The following is a 22,516-nucleotide window of genomic DNA, read 5'->3' as shown; positions in this document are numbered from 1 at the left end:
ACAAATTAACATTAAAAATTCTATTTTTTTGTTTTTCCTCTGAAAAACTTGATTTTCTTCATCCCTCTACATACACCGTTCCTACCTGCTTTATGTGGACATCAGATATTGTCAGATCTTTGCTTAGGCCTACAATCTTGCTCCATATCTATTTTCCTAAATCCTAATTCCTCCACTCAGGAGACAGCTGCCTTTCATACTCAATTGTTCTAGGTGCTGGATAGAGTCTACTTCTCCACCTTCCTCACAAATGATGCTTGCTTAGCTAAAATTAAGTCAGATTTTAGCCACACCATGTTTTTAACGCATAAAATCAGAATCACCACCCTGCCCTGCTTGTTTCTCCCATGTGCAGGACAGGATCTTGTGTGCGTACCTGGCTGTGTCTATTCCCAAGGCTGTCATGGTTTGTGTGCCGCCCCGCTGGCGTATTCTCGAGGCTGCAGCCATCACATCTTCTGTTGTTGAGTATGTATTCAGGTAAAATTCATGGACTACAGTCTGTCCATACTGAACAATTCCAACCTGAAACACAGAGTTCATGTTTAAAATCAACTGCCCTTAAAGAAAATATCCCTGCCTCTTGCAGTAGGGTAAATGTCTGTTTGTAATTACAGCCAGGAGAAGAATTGAACTCTTTGTGTTTCCCTCAGGATGAAACACCTATAGGAGTTTGAGCAAGACTAGGTAGATGACAGTCTCATGAAACATTTTGAAGTTTCTAAATTGCTTTTATTAAAAACTGGAATAAAGCCAAAAGCTGTCTTAAGTCCTTGGTTTTCCTGGCTTGAGGCAATCTGGATGGGAGTTCTGGTCTCCTTTAGGCCAAGCAGACCAATGCCCCAGCCATCAGTCACAGCTCCACAAAAATATTTTCCTTGTGGCTCACTCACAACTCTTCATTCCACTCAAATATAACATTCCTATATCCAATAGTTTATTTACTCTAAATTTAGCCTAGAAACAGGAAGACCCAATTATTCTTATCTTGATGAAGACAGCAGGGACATCCATGACATGCACGTTCTCCCAGCAGGAAATAAGTCAAAGTATCACCTGACAAGTACTAGAGGGTAAAACATGAAGGAAATGGTGGCTTTGGGATGGAGGAGGGTAATGTAAAGCCTGTAGATGACCTTAGTAGAACAAGTCTTTGTCTGGAAGATTAACACATGGGATTGTGCAATAACCACAAAATGCTTGAGGAAACCTGCTGCAAAACCAAGAGTGGAATAAAAAGATGAGCAATATTCTTAAATATTAATTAATTTCTATCATTCATCTCTGTCAGTTTTAATATTTTGGCAGGTTCCTGACAGCTTTTACTGGGAAGAAGCCACACAATGTTCCATTAGCATATTTCAATTTTACGTTACACATGGCAATTTATAGGTGTTATTTAGGATAATGCAGTATTGTGTGGCATTTATAACTCACTCATCTATTATTAAAAGCACTCTAGCATTAAGTTATTGAAGATCAATAAGACCTCTGGGATGTTTCTGCCATCATATTACTTTAGAAGTGGCTTAGTACGTACTTTACAATTGCTTTACAGGGGGTTTTTTTAGGTACTTTCATAGCCTCTCAGATTCTGCAAAGCATTTGTTTTCTTGTAGCAGAAGGATTAGAATTGGATAAATATTTCACAGTAAACATCAATAACATGATCATTATGAAATGCTAGTTACAAATGATTATGGGACTATAATTATATTGGCATGTGATAGCAAAATTTATCCCACTGAATTTCCGTATCTTTTTGAAAACACAGTCAAATCTGTAAGAACTGATGTAGGCTCAAACTTACTACAAGTTGCTGCCTTTCAGATATTTGTCTATTGGAGCTATGCCCTCTTCCATCTGCAGTAGAGAGAATGCAGAGGCTGCAATGTTCCTGTGAGCTGCGGGCTATAAATCCTGTGCAGTGTTTACAGAACCAACCAGGGCACACTCTGTCTCATCACTCAGAACACTCATGTGGCACTGAATAAACTACAATCTGAAGATGAAATTTTTAACCTGTCCCCTCCAAAGGAACTATTTTCTGGCATGAATCTAAAGTGACACACCACATTATCTGAATAGGATGCTGTTAAGTCTTTTAGAAAAACTGCTGTGAACTGGTGATGAACAAGAGATTTGCATCATGCTTGATTTTCTGGAGGAGGCATAATGGCTTAAAAATTCCAGTGTCATGCACCAATTGTAGCCAGAGACTATAGTATGCTGGGAAGCTGTTTGGTGTGGATTCATGGCTCCTTCTCTGCAGATTTTGAGGTACCAATAATGAAATCATCTATTGACTGCCAGTGTGAAAAGCATCTGCCAGTCTTTCATGATTCTAGAGACCCATGTTGGTGTTGTCATTTTCCTAAAAAAAGATTACAGGCTGACATTGAGTTGTATAATTTCCTGTTTGAAAGGAAACGTCCATGATCACAGCAAGTACACATTTTGAGCATTTCCTTCTCAGGAAGTGAATGGGAAGAACATCTGAGTCTGAAAACTGCACTGTGCAGCATAGCTTGTAAATCAGGAAGGAAGGGGGGCATGTGGTTATCTTATGGGATACAACTGTCATGTGCGACCCTTCCTTAGCACTAGCTTTGAAAACACTGATCATCATCTTCTACATATTCCACGGTATCAAAGATGAACCATTCCTCAAGAAAAGGTAACAAAAAGCCTCTGAGAAAATGCTACTAGGCTTCGTGTTCCAGTCTCCTACAGGATCACAGGTTGACCACCTTGCAAAATTAGAGTTATATTCTATTAGACAGCAATGATGGTTTGAATTTATATAGCCTTTTCATCTTATGAAAAACTAAGAGTGACAGTCTACATGATGCATATGTGCCTTTATGAGACTTCAGCAAGCCTCTAAGAATGATGCTTACAGGCATCGTATATTTTGATTTTCTTGTTTAATTTATATCTGGAAAATGCAATAGTGCTACACAGAAGGACATAATTCTGCTCTACTCCAGAGAACCTATTATTTTTCCCAGCATTACTGACCATAATCTATTGAACATTCCTGTAATTCTTAAGTTTATGTTCCCTTCCCTAGCATTCCATGGCTTTTACATTACACAAGGGAATAATTCTTTAATTGTCCCCAGTTCCTGTGAAAAGTGTTGTACAAGAGAACAGGCAAGTGATGGACTGTTCTACTTTGGAACAAAGCAGTTCTCAGGGCTACGATTTATTGTTGTCCTATAAATGAATACAGACCCTTATTTGGAAAGCACATTCTGGCTTTCCCAATAAATTATTACGTTAATCAATTTGGCAAAAACCAAAAACTAAAATAACTAAATGAAAGGAAAACCATTTGGTACAAGTGTTAGTTTTCGGCATTGGGATGGGTAGAGAAATCAGGAACATTTTTGGATGTACTGATATTTAATGTAAAAGAAAAGCAGAGATGCCTTGGGGAACATTAATGGATAATATCTTTTTTCATAAGGAGATCTTTCTAAAGGCATCTGAACAACAAAAAAAATTAATTCTCCCACATTTTGTTTATTTCAAGACACAAGTTACTTGTAAACTCTTGCAAAAACCTTTCTTCATCCTTAATCTTTGTAGTATCTTCTGTTTTTCTAAAGACAAAGCTAATCATAGGAGATGGCATGGCATGACTTATTAGTGTACTGATACAGTCCCTTTGGAGACACAGAAAGGTACAGGCCAAAATCTCTAACTGCCAATGCCATATAATAATGCAAAAATAGAAACAGTCTAAAGATTTCTGAAGGCCTTTCCAGCATAGCTTTAAAGCTAGAATTGAACTTATTCAAGTATTCTCCTTTCTTTTTTGAGAGAAATCCAGAGAAAGTTACTCATATGTAAATGGTTAAAAAACCTACCCCTCCACAGTAAAAAGATAATTATCTCCAACACAGTTAAAAATGAGGCAAAAAAGGGCCGAGAGAAATCTTTGATTTTGTTACTACTTCTACTATTTCTACATAATTCCTCCTTCTTTTTCCACTTTTCTATCAACACTTTACATTTACTTTTTTATCCCAAAACTCAAGACATGCAGCTTAATCATCAGTATGGTCTTGTAGATTATCTGGAGAAGAGAAAGAGGAAGGGAAAGAAAAAATACCATAAACTTTGATTTTCTGCATCTGAAACTTCAGTCTTTCATTTTTAAATCTGCCAAACATGGGACACTGAGCAATTTCTCTTGACTTGCTACAAGTCTAATGACCATTGTTCATTAAGGAGGTAAGAGGGGAAAAAAAATCTCAAAAGCCTCTAATCAAAACAGTTTTGAACAAGTCACACCCAATCTGCTAAGGAGGTATTCTGTAATCACCTCATTCCTTTCCTGTGCAAAACAATCTTAAGTCAGTGAAAGTCCACTGATTTCTACATAATAATAAAAAATTAAATTGGAAAAATCAATTTAAACAGACAAAAGTATATTATTGTTCCTATGCTTCTCTTATGGGCTCCCAGAGGAGAGGGGATAAATAAGCCTGCTCTGTTGTTTCTCCTGTTCCCTATTGTATAGTCATTTAAACATTTTTTCAGAGAAAGCAGACAGAGTGGGTGGGGGACAGAGTATAAACTCATTACTAACTTCAGATGCAGCAGGGTCCCGAAGCAGGGGGCTCACAGGAGAGGAGAGAGATGAGATGTGTTCTGGGGAAGGAGGAATGTAAGAGGGACTGAGAAAATTCCACTGAGCTTTTGTCGTCCATTTCCAGTTTTTCAGCCTCTCTCCTCCTTATCCCATTCTTATCTCCCTCTCAAATGTTTCTGCTCTGTAGCAGCCAGATGCCAAAGCTGACGTCCTCAAGTGAATATGTGTACGTGTGAGAAGAGGGGCAGCTATGCCAAACTGTGGGCACAAGGGATTTTGTAGGTGGAGATGGGAGGCTGCTGGAATGCAGGCCAGAGAGGGACCTATTGTGCTGAGCCACACAGATGAGGCAGTATTCCAAAACTGAACATAACAGAGGTGTGGCATTGTAAAAATTTAGGAGTTGCTGGGTAAGGAAGAGGAGTGAAGGTGCAGTGGAGTTAATTGCCCTGCGTCCCACTCCCATGAAGACCTTTGGGCAGAAGACAGTGATGATTTCCATGCAGCCAATGCCCCATACTGGGAAGTTCAGATTTAAGTATTTCAAAATGATACATGTTTGAGTAATCATCTGTTTAAGGGAGCACAAAGAATTTTTTCCTTTCTGCTGAATTTGACAAAGTGTTTTTCCTTCTTCCTCAAAATATCTGAAGAAGAGTGTGTTTAAAATAACAGCATATGATTGCGATATTGACAGTTTATAAATTACATTATCAGCCAGTGTTCAGTATAGACAACAGAGGACCTGGGTGGTAACTTGAAAACCCCAATTAACATGGAAAATTATGCATAACTCCCTGCAGACAGAGATATCCTTTACATCCTCTCACAGTCTCCTTTGTGAAGGCAGGAGCTGAATGTTAGGAGCTAACCCAAAGTTGCAAAACTGCCTGTAGCATATAATTTATTACAGGAGGCCCCGGAAAACCCTTGATTTTGTGAGGTGGAAAATAGAGAAAGGAAAGGAAGAAATAGTTTCTTCTGTTGCTGTCAATAAAGCTTTTTGTGTTAATATGTATCCCAGACTCAACTGCGTTCCCCTTCCCAGAGTTCTTTTAGAACTGATATTTACATAATCTGTTAAACAGCGTGTGGGACATATGCCAGATCCTCAGGGGGTAATTGGTCATAGCTCCATTAATTCTGATGGAACCGCATTGATTTATAGCAGCTGGGAATTTGGCCCTCTCCACTTATTATATAAATGCAACTTCTGCCATTAATAACATGCAGCTAAACAGCCACTCGTTAATTAGGATCTCAAGGTTTAAAAGCTGCATGCCCGATGTTCCACAGGACTAAGAACACTGCTCCAAAAAGCTTACAATCAAAAGCTGTCCAAACCACGCATGTGTGCTTCAGAAGAGCAGAAATGACCTTTGTGCAATGAAGTACAAAGGAAGACAAGAAGGGGCTGTGGAGAGGAAGGAAGTGGGAAAGGACAGTGTTCAAGCAGCCTCACTTAATGCACTTAACTTTTGTCTCTAGGTTAGAAAGTTGGTTTCTCCAGATTGCCTGAGCAGTGGGGGAGGGATAGTCTTCCTGACATTGCTGCTTGATGACTGAGTACTGACTTAGTTGTGGTTTCAGCTATTTTGCTTTAGTATCTTGCTGCTCCAAGTTCTTGGAATTGAAAAGGTCCATAGATTACACTATTATACCATTTCCTGTAAATTGTTTTTTCTTCTCAAATTAAAAAAAAAACCGTAAAATATCTACCACGTTACCTGTGTTTGCTGAGGACCTATATCCATATTTCTCAGGAGGCTGTTCAGAAAGTCTGTGACACTCTCCCATGGATAAATGCTGTTGGACCCATCAAGGACTATGACAATGTCCAACTGGGTTTTACACTCTGCAATACAAATTGCCACATAAGAATTGACAGTAACAAGGATCAGACTTATCCCACAGCTTCAGGTACTTCTGTCGTTAGTAACAAATGTTGTTCTGCACTGTGGCTGAACTGACATGCTTCATGCCAAATATAATTCTTCAACTTTTGCACTGTATTTCACACGGCCTGTGTTCCCTTTATCAGGAAGGAGATTTCTTGTAAGCGGAAATTTAAGAATGGAAGAAGATCACATAACTGGAGTATTTACCAGTGACCCCCTACTTTTGTCAATATCAGTCACGTCTTCTACAATTTTTTCAAAGGACCAGGTCTTTAAGATTTGGATGTATATCACTAAACTGGGTATTATGTCTCAGTATGCCGTCATTATTTAAAAGGAGTCTTTTGGCCATAAGTTAAAAACATAAGCAACTATTTTTAGCAATTGTGTTTGGATGTTACATAGCACTGTAATGATTGTTTATACTGAGATAAATTCCAAAAGTAGGAAGAATTTAGGTTATATACAGACAATGAAAACATTTACTTAACTTGGTAATGCTGGTAGCTAAGTTAAGCAGTTCATTTTTTTCAGTATGCCTATGTGTATACATTTGTCTTGTTTGGCCCTCTTTATTTTTGGACACACGGGAAAATTCCTGCAGCATGCATACCTTGCACAGACGGAGCAATGGCCTCAACGGTTTCAAAAGTGGAGCTGACATTAGAACAAACTCCAGTTGTGTAATGCAAACGTCCACATTTATAAGCATAAAGTGGTCCACATGCCTTTAAAAAATGAGAAAGGGTGAAATGTTTTTGTTATGATATCCGAGAAAAAAACCAGACTTTTAAAATTAGCAAAAAGTCCTTTCTTACCAGAAACCCTCCTTTTGGGTTAGTCACTAAGGTTGTTCCAAGAGTCATGTTTTCTTTTACTTCCACGACATTAGGAACTGAAGTAGAAGCTATAAATAGATTAAAATGTTAAGTATTTGGGAACATGAAAACAAAATGTTAAATTATATATCCCCTAGTATGGAGCTTCCAACTTCTAAAATAAAATCCAGACTGACACTGGTTTCATCAAATATTTTAGCACCCTTCCCCCTCCTTCTTCAAATGCAACAATCAAGAAAAATTTCTGAGACTGGCTTTTATCCCAGAAAATTTGTCTGGGTTGCTGTCTCAAATAGTTTTCTTGAACCGCAAGAAAAGAAAAAAAAAGTAAAAATAACAGCACAATGAAAACAAGATACTACTACGCACAGAGTTTTGTTAATTAGGAAAAAAAAATATTTTTACCTTGTCTTGCTATGACTGACTTAATAGCTTTTCTATTTGTTACTATTATGTTGCATTACTGACATTTAGGTTTTCAAGGAACACAAGGAGACAAAAAATATCACAACAGGTATATTTAGTAAAATTCATATTAAACAGGAATTTCCTTCCAGCCTACATCAGGTGTCTCTTGACTTGACCAAAAAAATTATTAATATTTACCTTTGGCATATAAAGATGCATCAGCCTAGCTACATTTTCATCAAAAGCTTACGGATGGCATTTTGAAAGCTCTTGGCTTCAGAGGGCTTTGGAAAGGGTAATCCATGAAATTATGATCCAAGACCTTTCTGGCTCAATGACCAGGCCTGCCAACCACACTCAATTAATGTCAGTCATAATAAAATTTCGATAACACAACCACATACCCATTCTAAAAGTATGATCATGTTTTACACAGGATAGTGAGAAGCCTTAGAAGAGAATTATTTTTAATGCTACAAACACAACTTCTTCACATTTAGCTCTGAAGCCCCAAGCAAGTTATCACTAGGAAAGCTGTGACACAGCTTTATTTCCTTTCATACCTGGTAAGTTCAGTTTTGTGCAGGGTGATGGGCTGTCCCTTCCTACAGGGCATTTGTAGACATCGCCTGTTCTTTTCTCAGGTTGGCCAACTAGTGGTGAACCAATAAGTACCCTGCAAATTAAATAAGTTACCTGAAATGTCTTCTTTCTAACAAGACACAAAAGTGAGCAAATAAAACTTACAGAGAGAGGACAGCTGCAGCAAGCTCTACACTAGCAGTACAGGATGGAGAAAAAGAAAAGTATCTATTACACCAGTCCAGATGCAAGAGAAATAATAAGGGCATGAAAAGGAAATGTGCCTATATACCAAAATGCAGAATAGAATAACACTTTTAAAAATTCCAGAGCAAAATAAAAGCAATATAGGTGGGCAGACAACAAGTCTTAGAAGTAATACAGAAGGAAAGATATGCTTTATTTAATATGTCCTTGATCCTTACAAGATCTTAGATGAAAACCTATTTTCCATACTCAGAGACCAAATGCCAAAGGAGAGGCTCACAAGCACTTAGAGGAAGAATTTAAGTCTTAAATAATGTGGAGCAGCACTGTAAAAGAGATGTTTTTCCCTGTCATTAATTAAAAAAAAGGTTATTAAAAGAAATTTCAAAATTGTGAAATGCAAAGAAGCTGAGTGTGCCTGACATCCCCTGGGAGGTTATCAATGGTCATCAAGTTTATGCCACTGCGCTGATCCTTTCTCAGAAAGAAAGAGCCCCATGAAGAGTGTTATGTGGTCTGAAAGGCTATTTTATTTTGTCTTTTTGCATGAGGGAATCCCCAAGTTATTGAGGAAAAGCTGCAGTCAGGTTCAGAGACCATTTGTTGCTGGAAAGCTCTATTGGTACCCTACAGGTTGCAGTAGAAAAATCCCCTCAAGGCTGTTTTGTATATTTTTAACTATCAGCTTACACATTTTCCGCTTTAAATACTGACGTGCTGAAAGCTTGACAACTTACAGGAGCTCTGAAGTTCAATTTCAGAGATGTCCAGATCTACCACACTACTTTATATCATTGTCTGGCTACTGGTAGATCCACCATTTCTAGCTCATATGATTGTTTGCTTTTGAAAGGTTTCAGGACTGCTTACAACAATACAGCTTACTTTGCAAAATCCCAGCTCCTAGAATGGATTTCATTTCCTGAAGGTCTAAATTAGCTCACAGAAGGTCATATTCTTATTCTCTCATGACCCCCATACAAATGCGTATTTAAACATCCTGGAATCGCAGCAGTCAAGAACGAGCACATTCAAAAGAGGCTCTGTGGTTTTATTTCTCTGAGCTCTGTGTTGCAGTGGTGGTCAGACTCACGGAGTCTGGCAGACCCAGCACTTGCAGTGGTGGTTGCTCACCACACAACAGTCTGGCCCGTCTGTCACACAGCCTCATACTGCCTGTCATTCCTGCATGCCTGCAGGAGTCCCTGTGTTTACCAAGAATTGTCAAAAAAGCTCTGGGAAAACCAGAGCCAGCTGCAAAGAATGATGGAGAGCTCTTCCCCAAACCTTTTACCATACAATGGCTATTTCAGTCCTCCAGCCCAGTCATCAGCCTCTGGGGTTTAACAAGGGAAAAGCATAGGCAGGTGTTTATCAAATGACCAAGAAGCAATGATGTGAGTGAGCATGCCAAAATACAGCCTCTACTTAGAACAACAGGAAGGAAAAGAGAGGTTAAGATAAAGGCTCCAGGTCCCCAGTGTAAATGTATTGCCAGTTGCAAGACATACTTAGCCCTCTAAAAGGGAAGGCAGAGGGAGTACTGTACTAATTAATATTTTGACAGGTAAATCTTCCAACCAACAGAGTTAAAAAATTCAGTTTAGACAACCCCTGACAGAAAACTTCAGAAAAAAAAGAAACTTAATGCAGAAGTAACTTTTGTAAATGTATTGTAAATACATTAACAGAAGGAAAAGGTAAAGATTTCATCTGGTGAATGGAAAAAACAGAGCTCAGGCAAAACACAGTACTTTCTCACTTCCATCAATGACAAAATCTATCCATTTTGTGAAGTCATTTACGTCTTTGAGGAGATAATTGGAGATATACAAGTGGATCTTTTTCTCTCCCAATTTTTCCAGATTTCCTAAGGGCTAAGAAACTTGCCTAAGTTTAAGAAATGTGCCTGACAGAATCTGATCCTAACTTGAAAATAAAAGCTCAGCACCTGAGTCACTGAATACATGATAATTTGGAGTGTTCAGTTAAAAAAAAAAAAAAAAAAAAAAAAAAAAAAAAAAAGGGAAAGAAAAAGAGCTTACCATTTCCCTTCCTCATTTTCATACTGTTGGACTGTGTACCCAAACATGTCTTCCAGAGGCCCACTGAAGGTCAGTGCATTTTTCACATCAACATTTGAAGTGCAAACAAGGTGAAAGACAGCTTTAAAAAAAAAGTATTTAAAAAAAAATTAGTATGTAGCAGTACAAATAAACTCAAATACTTCTAAGAAACCAACATTCAATTATGACTTAATGAAAGGTACAACACATGTTGAAAGTGGCATTTGGAGCACACGTATCACAGCTTGTAAGGGATTTAAAACATACTTCCTGATACATAGATACATAACTAAATTCAGAGTTGTTAGCAACTGCACTTCTGTACTCCAAACATATATTTCAAACTCCCATCACTCATTTTAAAATCAATTCCAATGACAGGAAGTAAAACATTACCACCTTTAAGAATAAATAACTTTTTAGTTATTTAGTTTAGTTATTCTTTTAGCTCCATTCATTTCTAAAGCAAGAATTTAATACACAATGTTCCCTCATTCAAGTAATTAGTTCTAAAGGTTACATAAATAGAGAAATAACTAATTTTAAAATTAGTTTTAATTTTTAATTAATCAGAAAATTTTTGAAGAAAAACCACATAGGAAAAGAATGAGGAAAAGCTTTCAGATGTATTTAATTTTAATCTATATTAGAGAAAAAAAGTATATGGTTTTCTCTTAATTCCTGTAAACCATTTATATTTGGAAAACAATGAAATAAATTTTCTATGCAATCTTGCTGATCTTCATGGTACCTATACGTGATTATTTGCTGAACTCCAATAATTGTGCATTTAGGAAAAGCTACTATACAACGCTGATCTTAGACTATGAAGAGATCAATCAAAAAAGCAAATGCTTCTTCTGACTGATTTCCGATACCCTAAGGTTCAGTGATCACCACCAAGGAAAATACTGCAAAAGTTTGACTGTACAACAAGTTTCAGAAAAATTTGAGATATAGGGTAAAAATCCAGCTTGAAGTGATACCTATAATTGCAAGACTCATTAAGAAGCAAAACCCACTATTTGTACATAAAAATAAGGCTATTTATCTTTTCTGTATTTACTATTTCTTGCAGTGCTCTCTTGCATCTTTGTCCTGTAAATCAGTTTCAAAAGTAACCACTGACTCTGCTGCTGCAGAGCTGTATATTTAATTCACAAGAGTCAAAAAATAGGTGAATTTGTAGAACATTAAGGCTGCTTAAAACCACAAATATACACAAATTTCATTTAATTTTAAAGAAGCATTTCATGAGCATTTGCTGACACTTAACAGTTACATAAAATTACCCATATACCAAATACTTGCTGCATGTCAAAATATCCAAATAATTTAAAGTTGCTAAACCACATCTGTGTTATTCACCATTGAGTTGACAAAATTCTCATGGACGGTTTGTTTCTATAATTAACCTCCCAAGTGGTCAATGCTAATCTGTCTCTCTCAGCATCTTATTTCCTGCTTAATACAGTAAAATTATCACAGAAGACCATTTGTCATTTAGTAAGTATTTCCAGTTTCGCTGGACAGCAAAAAAAGGAAAAGTTTAATTTGTGTTATTTTAGTTTTTCTTCCTCCAGTCAGAGTCAGGAAATATAAAGAAGTAAAAAAAAAAAAACTAAACCAGAGATTAGTTCTTCAGAAAACATTCACTGCAAATGATAAGAAAAATTAATCATTGACAGCCTGACAGGAAATAATTAGTTTGAAAATAATTTTGTCTCCCTTAAACATTTATGCTTAAAGAAATTCTGCTATGCCTGCTTATGTGCAATAGGCATTTTCCTCCCCTATTCTCAGTCATTCAAGTATAATTAAAATGAACAAACCCAGTTTTTAGGAATTCAATCAAGTTATCATTAGTTCAAATCTTCTTTTGTTAAGTTTCAGTAAAAGCTGAAATTCACTACTAAAAGAGTAAAACCAATTGCTATTATTACTTTTCAAACCATATAAGGGATTGCAACTGTGTCATTTACACTCACAATCTACCTTCTAGACAATGAAACAGTACTAATGAGTCACCTGCTAAAGTAACTACGTTCCTTATTTAGTCCAAGAAGAAATGTAGAAGCAAAATATACCCATGTCAACTTCTCTCTTAATGATCTCCAGAGGGTCTGTTCACTTTAAGAAGGACAGAACATCCTTCTAGAGATCTTTAGAGACATGCTCTTCCCCTTTCTCACCTTATGATGATGTTCAACACATATCATTATATGAAATACCGAAGGCCACAAATTCCAGCCCTTTGGAATTTGATTTCTCCTGAAGCAGCCAAAGGTTACAAGTGCAGCCTGCACTCTGTTCACTTCACCATGATATCCTCCACCATCATTATATCATCTGCTGATATATGAGCAGTTTCATAACATGTAGTATTGACAACTATGGATTTTTACTCTGTAGTCATTACAGGAAATGGTCTTGAAGTTTCCTGAATGGGTTATGCAACATTCACAAATCTCTCCATTTTAATGCACGTGTTTCTAATCCTCATAACAGCTGAAAATACAGAATGCTAGTATGCAGATGAGTAAAACATGCCAGCTATTTACTACCAACCACCCAAATCCTCATGCTTATGAGTAAGGTCAAATTAGAATCAACAATAATAATGTTTTCTTTCAAAAAAATAAAGCTAGATGAACCAAATGAAGCTACATAGGCCAGATTGGTCAGAAATAAAACTGAGGTAGTGACTCCACACAGCAGAACAAACCTGTAGACCTTGTTGGCAGCCTTGTTTAGCCTTGGAGGCTAAATGCAATAAGCTTAATGGGGATCTGAATAACTCAATGGAAGACAAAACTACTGTAGTTTACAACCCACACAGAATGCACATCTGGTTTGGGAAATCCCTTTAGTTGGAGATACTTGGAAACTAGAAGAGGAATGTAACATATGATTGCATGGTTACTTTTTGACTGTAGCTATCAGCTTACATGTACTCCTGCAGACATGATACTGGACAAAACAGGATCTTGTTTGGATCCAGTATGGCTGCGCTCTTACTCTCTCATCTTCCCCTTCTATCTTAGCCAGAAGTCAGACGCTTTGAAGTTTGACTTCATACACAAACTGTTTGGCATATTTTAATATGAAAATGTACTACATGGCCCTCTCTGTGTTCTACGTGCTTTGAAATATTACGAGCATAATGTTTTTGCATTAAAGTAAGGGTCATGATAAGCTTGTGTAAAATTAACTTACAAATAATTAATGTATTTAAAGGTAGCTTGCTGCATTTTCCATAGATCCTGTAAAAGATATCTTACAAGCCAAAGAGATGTCCAAATCTGCAGATGGTAAATGGAGAAGTGGAGTTTACGGTGACCCACATTAAACATCTAGCTAAAAATAATCTACTGATTTATGGAAACTTGGCTTTCATGATTTATTTAATTTTTTAGTAGAGAAAATACTGTACACAGGAGCTAATGATTCAGAACATTTAAACATATTACTGATTGTAACTATGAAAATTATATTATTAATAATGTCTAGCTTGAACTCTTTCAAACTTCCAGTTTCTGTGTAAGGTGGCATGCATTCCCTACTGTTTCTAGCTAACTTGTGTATGAATTAAGAAGAATATTGGCAGAAGCACTGGAAAAAGGAGAGCTACAGGGAAGCTGTAGAGGATTCTCTTCAGAATTATGGGAATTAAGAAGAAAAAAATATTTTCATAAGGTACATAGTATTCGACTTAATCAAAAATAATGTAGGTAAATTAAGATTTTCAACTATTTAATGTTGTGTTAGTTAACCAAATGACTGCAAACAGACCAAAATTGACTGACACAATACAGAAATGCAAAGTATAAAAGTTTCTCAAAGGTTAAAACTGAAGTTCCAGTTTCATCTTCATATTCAACAAGAAACAAGGCACTGCAGAAAACCTGGGACAATGTTCCTCTCACTACTGATTTACACTGAGCGGAACATGAGCTGATACGTGTGCCATTCTTTGCTCAGCACAGCTTGTACCTATACATGAAAGGTTAACACTCAGTCACCAAGACGACAACACAAATATTATTTCTATTACAAACCTGGAGTAGTAGCTCATACTTGTCCAGTAGCCACTAATAAATTCTTTTCTGTTTTATTTAATGAGTTCTTTTAACTAAACGTTTGTGCTGCCTGGATAGTTACTCTGCCTCCAAACCAAGCAAAACCAGATTTTTCTGGGACTTGTTCACAAGCATATTGTCTGGCTGGCCACTCTAACCTTACAGAACTGGCACCCTACCCTTATTTTCCTAAAAAGATGGATATAAACACCAGCCAAACTATAGAACAAAGCCTAACACCTGGTTCTTCACTGATGAAAAGTAGATCACCACAAAACACCCACAATAAAGGGCATCATGAAGACCAGCTTAGACAAGAGAAGAGAATAAATTTAGTTAGGGTATTTTAACTGTGTATCTGTAGCAAATATGAACTGCATCCTTTATAAATAGAGATTATCCTAAGAAATACAAATGTTTTCTTTACAAAACAGGAAAGGATGAATTTACACTTAGCATTGGACAAGCCTAGCACATTGGCTGTGCACTACTTCTCCCTGCCAGCATGTGGTTAAAGTTATTTTTTGTATCACTTCACACTTACTGCAATAGCACTTCAGATGTTTTTATCAATTCATCTGCATTTTGCAGGAGACTGAAACAAAGCAGCTCTAGGTGCAACAAGGAGCACACCTAAACAAATAGAAATGTTTTTCATAAGTATGCACAATTGGAAAACACTGGGAAATTTAAAAAAAAAAGCTAAAAAAATAAGACTGTCTCCATCTCAGAATATAAGAGACTGCAGAAATTTAAGCTGAAGACTAAAATAAGGTTAAAATGTTTTATGGATTTCTCGTATCTTTAGATATCTTTGGAAATAAATGAAAAGAAAAATTGCCTTACTGTTTGTACAGCACGTACTACAATCAGTGGTGTTGTAAAGACATTTTAAAAACTTGCAAACTGAACAGGTGTGCAATACAGCAACAGGGAACTGTACATGTGATCACAATGTACTGAAAGCTAGGTGTTATTAGAAAAGATGTCCTAATTGTAAGACAGTGACTGCCTTCAAAAGTATTTTACATTGATGTTGCAAAGACTACCTGCCTCATCATCTTAGAAAACCTATGAAACAAATCAGCATGAAAGGATGCAAGTGGGGTGCTGGTAAATGTGACTGACTGAGAGAAGCATTGCTGTGGCCTCCCACAAAAGCTTATTTTAAAAATGGTAACAAACAGTATCGTACTCTGCAGTTTGAAAACTCTTTCACTTGAGGAAATTGATACCACTGTGTGTTGGCACCTGCAAGCCGGAGCTGCAAGCTCTCAGCTAGCTGCAATCAAGCCAGCTGCAGAGAACAAACTGTGTCCTCCAGTACACGCAGCACTGAGCCTCGGGAAATAAAACTTCCTCAAAGCTGGATCATTTAGCTGCACCAACATGACACGGTGCACTTGGGTCAGGGCTGGGGTGCATCTGGCAGGTAGCAAGGAAGATTAAACATGCATCTACTTACAAAGTCATACCTACAGAAATGCCGGTTTTAAAATAATGGCTCAAACATGTGAAAGTGGATTATTTGCTGGACCAGCAAATCTACACACTTTATTTTTTTGCTTCACTTGTGATAATGTCACTGCAGAATTACACAGCCTTTTCCTGTGAAAAAGAGATTTAGCCACTGACATGCTAAGTGGAAGAAAATACGACAGCATTGTACAATTGCTGTCTGTGAGTTCAGGGGCCACAGTGCTCTGGTCTTACTGTGGAAGGCCAAGGAGGCTGAGGCAGAGTTCTTGTTGCATTCAGTTCTGCCTGGCTGAATATCAACATATTTCAAATAAAGCTGTATATATATATATATAAAAAAAAATCAACTTCAGAAAATTTTTCAGTAGTGCTTAAATCGAGCCTTTTATTTTTCAGGGCTACAAAAGAACTTTTGTATGATTTTGCCTCTGGCATTTTTTCTTTAATCTTTAACCTTTGAAGAGCAAAAGACTGACTTGCTGGAAAGAGACTGAATAATTAATAAACCACTTCTTATTAAAAGTATATAAATACCACAAAAGACCAAGAAATATATATTTGAAAGTAATTCCAGATGCAGTAGCCAAATGCTTTTCAAAACCAATTAAATGCTCTGTACAACCCATTAAATAAAGCTCTCTTTGCTGGTTTTGTACTAAGTATTTTGTGCCGGAAAATAGCTTTATAATGCAGTATCAAGTCTGAAAATATACTGAATCAATGCTTTGTAATGCAGTACCAAATGAGTAACAAAATGTAACAGGCAAAACTTTTGGAAATATAATGGCAGAGACCAAAAATATGTCTCCCACTCAATGAGCAGTAATCACAATAAAACTATTTTGTGAAAAATTTGGAAAGTGGCCCTCTTATCACCACAATCCTTAGCACTTTGCAGTGTCTCACAACAGAAAGAAAAAAACCCTGAGAAATAACCAGTCAGATACAAAGAACTTTATGAGGTCTGCTTCTCGATTTGTGCAGATGTATGAAGTCTTCGCAAATTTAGCAACTTGATGGATGTGAAACAGCTCCTAAATAATGTTTTATCTTGTTTCCAATCTTTCCCAGTCCATCTTTTGGACGTAGTTCTTCCATCAACACTTAACTTCACACAGGCCCCAACAATTTTTGTATTCCGTCAAAGTTCATCCTCCTTTGCTATCAAAGACCATTCCTCACGAGCACCACACTGGAACTTTCAATTCCTACCATATAGCTTTATGTGTAATCCCCATAGTCTAGGCAGAAACCATAGCTTAAATGAACATGTATGTTGTTTTCTGAAATAAAACCCATCAATAAGAGTCAAATAGGACATTTAATTTGGTTTTCTACAGCCACTTGTTCAGTTATGATGAATCACAGTTTTTCTAGCTGATATTCTGTAAGCTTTCCATTATGTAGCCTTCTTGAAACCAGCATGGTAGGTCAAGTATCCCTTGTGCTGCAGGAAACACAAAACACCAAGTCCCAAAGCCACTTCCTCCACAGTGATTTTTCATTTGACTTCACACTGCTTTTTCCACACAAGCATACTTTATGTATTACAGGTCAATTTTGTTGCTTTTAGCCTAAAAAAGCCCCACCTAAGTAGATCCAATATGAACCTCACTGTTTCTTTTAAATAAGTATGATGGTAATTGAATATCAAGAGTGTTATTTTTCATATCATGTGAAATAATGAACGAATATTTTTAATTTTTCATTTCATGTTTCCCACAAAATTAAATTCTGTGACACTTGCTTAATGGGAGGAAGCAAAACTAGTATTTTTTTCATTCTTAAGCAAATAGCTGCCATACCTTTTCTATCTTATCAAATCATATATATCATGTCACTTTGAACAATAGTTCCTCTAACTTTCTGTCTATGATTCAATCCAAAGATATACCTGGCTTGTGCAATAGGTAGCACAAATGATTGAGAAGGTCAACATATCATTTTCTGGTTAAAAAATTTATATGATCATCCTTACATAATTCCACTTTATTATGGTTAGCAACTGGTTATTATAAGTGTATCTTTGAATCAGAGATGCATTTTATCATACAGAGTTTTCAAAACAGAATTTACTTCAGAGTTGAAGCTCAAGGAAAAAAACCCACATGCAAGGCTGTAGAATTATTTCAAGAAATTTCAAGGCAGAAAGTGAAATATGTGTTCAACAGTACGAGTGATTTGTGATTCAACAGAGGTTTATTTTGAGAAGATGGAGACTGGTGACTTTCATCATCATGCAACATGGCCTGCATCTTTCACAATTTTAGTATGCTAATATAGGGACTAAGGAAAAAGAAAGTCCTGAATACTCACAACACTGGTGAATTCTTAGGTTTGAGGAAATCACTACTTGTCAGTGTTCAAATATGAATTGAAAATGACATTGTCTACTTTTAAATTTCTTTTGCATCCATATTTTGTACTTGTTTTTTTTTCCTTAGCAACTTGCAAGCTATCTTTGAAAAACAAACTGCCAAAACTGAAAAAAAAATGCTAAACACTGCAGGTAAATCAATGCACTTCTGAAGGTAGATATATTGCCACCGTGCTGTTACTTATGTATAAAAAAATCTAAATAGACTTTAGGAGAATGTGAACCATTGCACCAGAAAGGACTCCCAAACAAGTCACTCTGTCTGATAAGCCTACGCTTCACCAGTCTACTCCATCAAATTTAAAACCAACTATCTATAAAACACCCCAGGACAGAAATTCCTTTCAAACTTTGTGGAAAATGTGATAATCTGAGAACGGATGCAAAAAAATAATGCCTAACTGAAAACTCATGCAACTATCTCCCTGCCAGGACTGCTCCTTTCATCCCTGAGAAGTGACCTCTCAAGATTACTCCTTGAGGAATTTTCTGAAGACTCCTTGCAGCAGCACATTGTCAGTAAGTGATTAACAGTGTGCTAAACTCTGACATCTTAGCTAAGTGCTACAGAGGATTGATTGTGCATCTACAATCCTTTGGACATAAGCACTGACCAAGTCTAGAACCAGGAGATGATCTAGCTGGACCTAGACTGATTCCTTTCTGAGAGGAGTTTAGAAAGCAAAGGAGTCCTTTCTGAACCTGATGACACAACAGCAAAGTCTCCCTGACAGATTTATCTATTTCTGCTCTCTATGCTATCAGTCAAGTGTACTTTGCCATCAAATTTTATTAATCACCATCACATTTAACACTGAATTTTGTCAATTCACTGTTTTATATCAATAACATATGTTGGAGTTTCACTCTTATGAGTGAAGTATATCACTCCATTTGTGATATGGATGAAAGAAAATTTTTTTTTTTTGCCTATCTGACTTGATTCCTTTACCCTTCCATTTCCTCCCTCAGTTATTTTCGGAGATTTTCAGGTAATTTTTCTCAAAGTCTTCAGCTACTACAACTTTTTCCATTCCTCTACTTCACAATGACTACTAACTCCTCTCTTTCATCGCCTTGGGCTGAGCATAATCACTGGCTTGTTCTCAACCAAATCACTCAAAGCTTCAGGAGCAGAAGAAATCCTCCAACAGGAAGGCAAATACCCTGATATGATCCTTTCACATCCAGCTAGCTAGAGCACCAAATCGAAGCCAATTTTTACATAGTACAACAAAAACATAGACTGTCTCTATAAAATGCATCAATATCAATTTGGCAGTGATACAATTTCTTTTGGAGTACAATGGAAGGGAAAAGATGGAAGCTTACCAATACCTAGTTTTTCCTTTGGTCTTAAACAATTTTGCTATACAGTGATTTGAGGCAGGAAGAAAGTTTGACCAAATAAAAATGACAGAGACAAGTGGGGCAGAGACACACTTCAGAATTAAATCTCAGACATGTACATTAAAAGAAAAAATCAGCTTGCAAAGTATAGTCAAGATGTATAGAGACAACTTACCTATTATTTCTCAGAATAAAACAGCTATCATAGTTTTCATCTTAACACAACAGTTCATTTTTAGCTGAGCCACTTTCTAGTACAGTAAGAGGAAAGCACTATGTTTCTGCAGCATCTTATGTCATGGCTACATAAAGTAGAGGTCTGTTCCCCTGCTTGCATGTATTCCCATAATACAGCAGAAACCTGAAAACTTAAAGTGCTTCTTAGCACTACGACTTACTTTATTCTTCAGACAAACTTGTTACATAAAGCTAACAGGTTCCAGAAAAACTATAAATCAAAATAATATTCACTAAACTGAATTCCATTTAAAAGGGAAATACTACAACAGTCTAACACAGAAAACACCTTTAATTATGTTACGTACCCTAGTAAAGTTGAAACAATTAAAAAAAAATTAAATAATTGTATGTGCAGATTTCTGAGAGAAGAACTGGAAAGTAAGGGATAAAACCTACTACTGCGAAAGGAAAATTTTGAAGCTTAAAAATGCCTGAACATGGAGCTTGGACTGAAAATATAAACCATCATCCGAATAATTCCTTTTTTCTATTGCCTATGTTAATTTTTGTGATGCATCAAATGCACTGTCAATAATATTGTTCAAGATTTATTCTTTCTTTTTCTCCTGTTGGTAACCAAAAAATTGCTACAGTGAGAATATAGTTGATAAGAAATTGCTACAGGCAATAATGGAAAATAAGTCACGTATCTGTTGAAATGCTGGAATTTCTCCATGAATGGTCCCCAGATGCTAGCGCTCTCACACAAGGTCAAATGGAAATTCCTCTTCATCCCCAACTGCACAGAACTTAAATGCCCGCAGGGAAAACCAGCCTGTCCTGCATAAGCATGAGGGAGCAGGCACTGTCTGTTTGCAAAGATCAGGTCTGACCTGGTCATAGCAAAATCCTGAGCCTGTTCCAAGTACGTGCCAGCACGGGTGATCACCGTAGCAACTTTCTACTAAGACATACAGAACTCCCCTTGTTTGAAATCTATGACTTTTCACTGCTGAAAGAGAAGATAATCCTCAACCAGTTGTTTCCTTAGTTGTCTCTACCTATGAATTAACTGTGATGAGAAATCTTTTATTGTACTGGACAATTTAAAGAACATGGCTCTGTGATAACACAAAGTTTACACTTAGAATCAAGAAATCTGAGCAGATAAGAATGTGGAACTGCAAATTACCACAGCGATAATTAAATCAAATTTTCCATGGACTTAACCATAAAAATAGCTGCCTAATCTAGTAAAGGCTACAAAAAAACCCAAACATATTATGAAAAACACTGCACCCGAAGGAAAAAAAAAAGTTTACTCATTTGGTCAAAGAAGACCAAAAGAACACCTGATATTGTGCTGGTCAATTTGTAAGGCTGCTGAAAAAGGTATTTTGCAGCTTAGCTCATTTTATGGTCCAAGATAATCACAAGGACTTTCACATCTTGATGTGTCATATGATAATAGCTCATCTTCAGTCTACCTGAGAAGTATAATTTATAGGCAACAGATAAAACTGAACTTTCTGTAAAATAATTCCTATACCAATAAGCCAGAATTGGCATACAGTGTTCATCTGTGACCATGAGAAAAAAAGACAAAACCAAAATACCAACTTCCCACCAGTACCACTCTTGAAATAAGAACAGAAGATGCACCTCTAACAAGAAACTTATTCCCTGAAATAATTATGAGGGATACGTTTGGAATAGAGTATGGTCAAGATTGGTGACTATTTCATTGTCATTTCACAGTGCAGTTGGAAAACAAAGCAATTTTTAAAACTGCAGTAAAATTTGATGGGCTTTTAACATTCTTCTTTTATGTGTAACATTTTTATGGTCAAGGTACTTTTTCTTCAAGTGAAAAGCTAATAAATTCTCCAAAAGCCACTTCATCATATATTATCAATACTGACTGGCAATGTACTGAAAACTCTAGCATAATATGCATCACCAACCATATCTACTAATTTTTAAAGACTCTGGCACTCAAGTATCAGTAAGAGCATGAACACCTCTTTTGTTGTATCATTGGTGTAAGGATAAACCAGTTGAAAGCACTGCAAAAGTAATCTTTGGTCTTTTTACTACATATGTTCATTTTCATTCGTCAGTAAACAATTCAGGGAAATTTGGGACCAGCCATGAAGAGATTATAAAAGGAAGGTTTGTTTCCCCCCCAAAAATTAGAGCTGGATTCTAGAGGTAGAAAAACATCCTGTTTTTTAGATGCAGTTTAAGATAGAGTTTTCTACATGAATTACTGGCACTAATAACTTTCATTTTCCACCCACAGCACTGAAGTACACCCATGATTTTAAAGATATCTATCTGGACCAGGCCTATTCTGCAAGTATCCTCGTGATACCAGGAGTTCCATAAAGAATCGGTTACTCTTTCTTTCAAACATCTGCATCACCCTCACACAACTATCATGGAAGT

General features: G+C 36.6%; 1 protein-coding gene across 1 annotated transcript in view; it reads right to left on the bottom strand.

Moving 5' to 3' along the window:
• Positions 1-22,516, bottom strand: part of ITGA1 (integrin subunit alpha 1) — a 70,868-nt gene that overhangs the window by 31,719 nt on the left and 16,633 nt on the right. Inside the window, exons 2-7 of the mRNA XM_041489326.1 lie at positions 10,583-10,703; positions 8,312-8,424; positions 7,320-7,408; positions 7,115-7,229; positions 6,331-6,458; positions 377-525 (exon numbers count right to left, since the gene is read on the bottom strand). Coding sequence (XP_041345260.1) covers positions 377-525; positions 6,331-6,458; positions 7,115-7,229; positions 7,320-7,408; positions 8,312-8,424; positions 10,583-10,703 — 715 coding nt within the window. The remainder of the gene's footprint in view (positions 1-376; positions 526-6,330; positions 6,459-7,114; positions 7,230-7,319; positions 7,409-8,311; positions 8,425-10,582; positions 10,704-22,516) is intronic.

Source organism: Pyrgilauda ruficollis, unplaced genomic scaffold (assembly GCF_017590135.1).
Source record: "Pyrgilauda ruficollis isolate IOZ18807 unplaced genomic scaffold, ASM1759013v1 scaffold92, whole genome shotgun sequence".
In the NCBI taxonomy this organism is placed as follows: domain Eukaryota; kingdom Metazoa; phylum Chordata; class Aves; order Passeriformes; family Passeridae; genus Pyrgilauda; species Pyrgilauda ruficollis.
The sequence above is the reverse complement of the archived record's forward strand: the minus strand, read 5'-3'. Positions and strand labels throughout refer to the sequence as shown.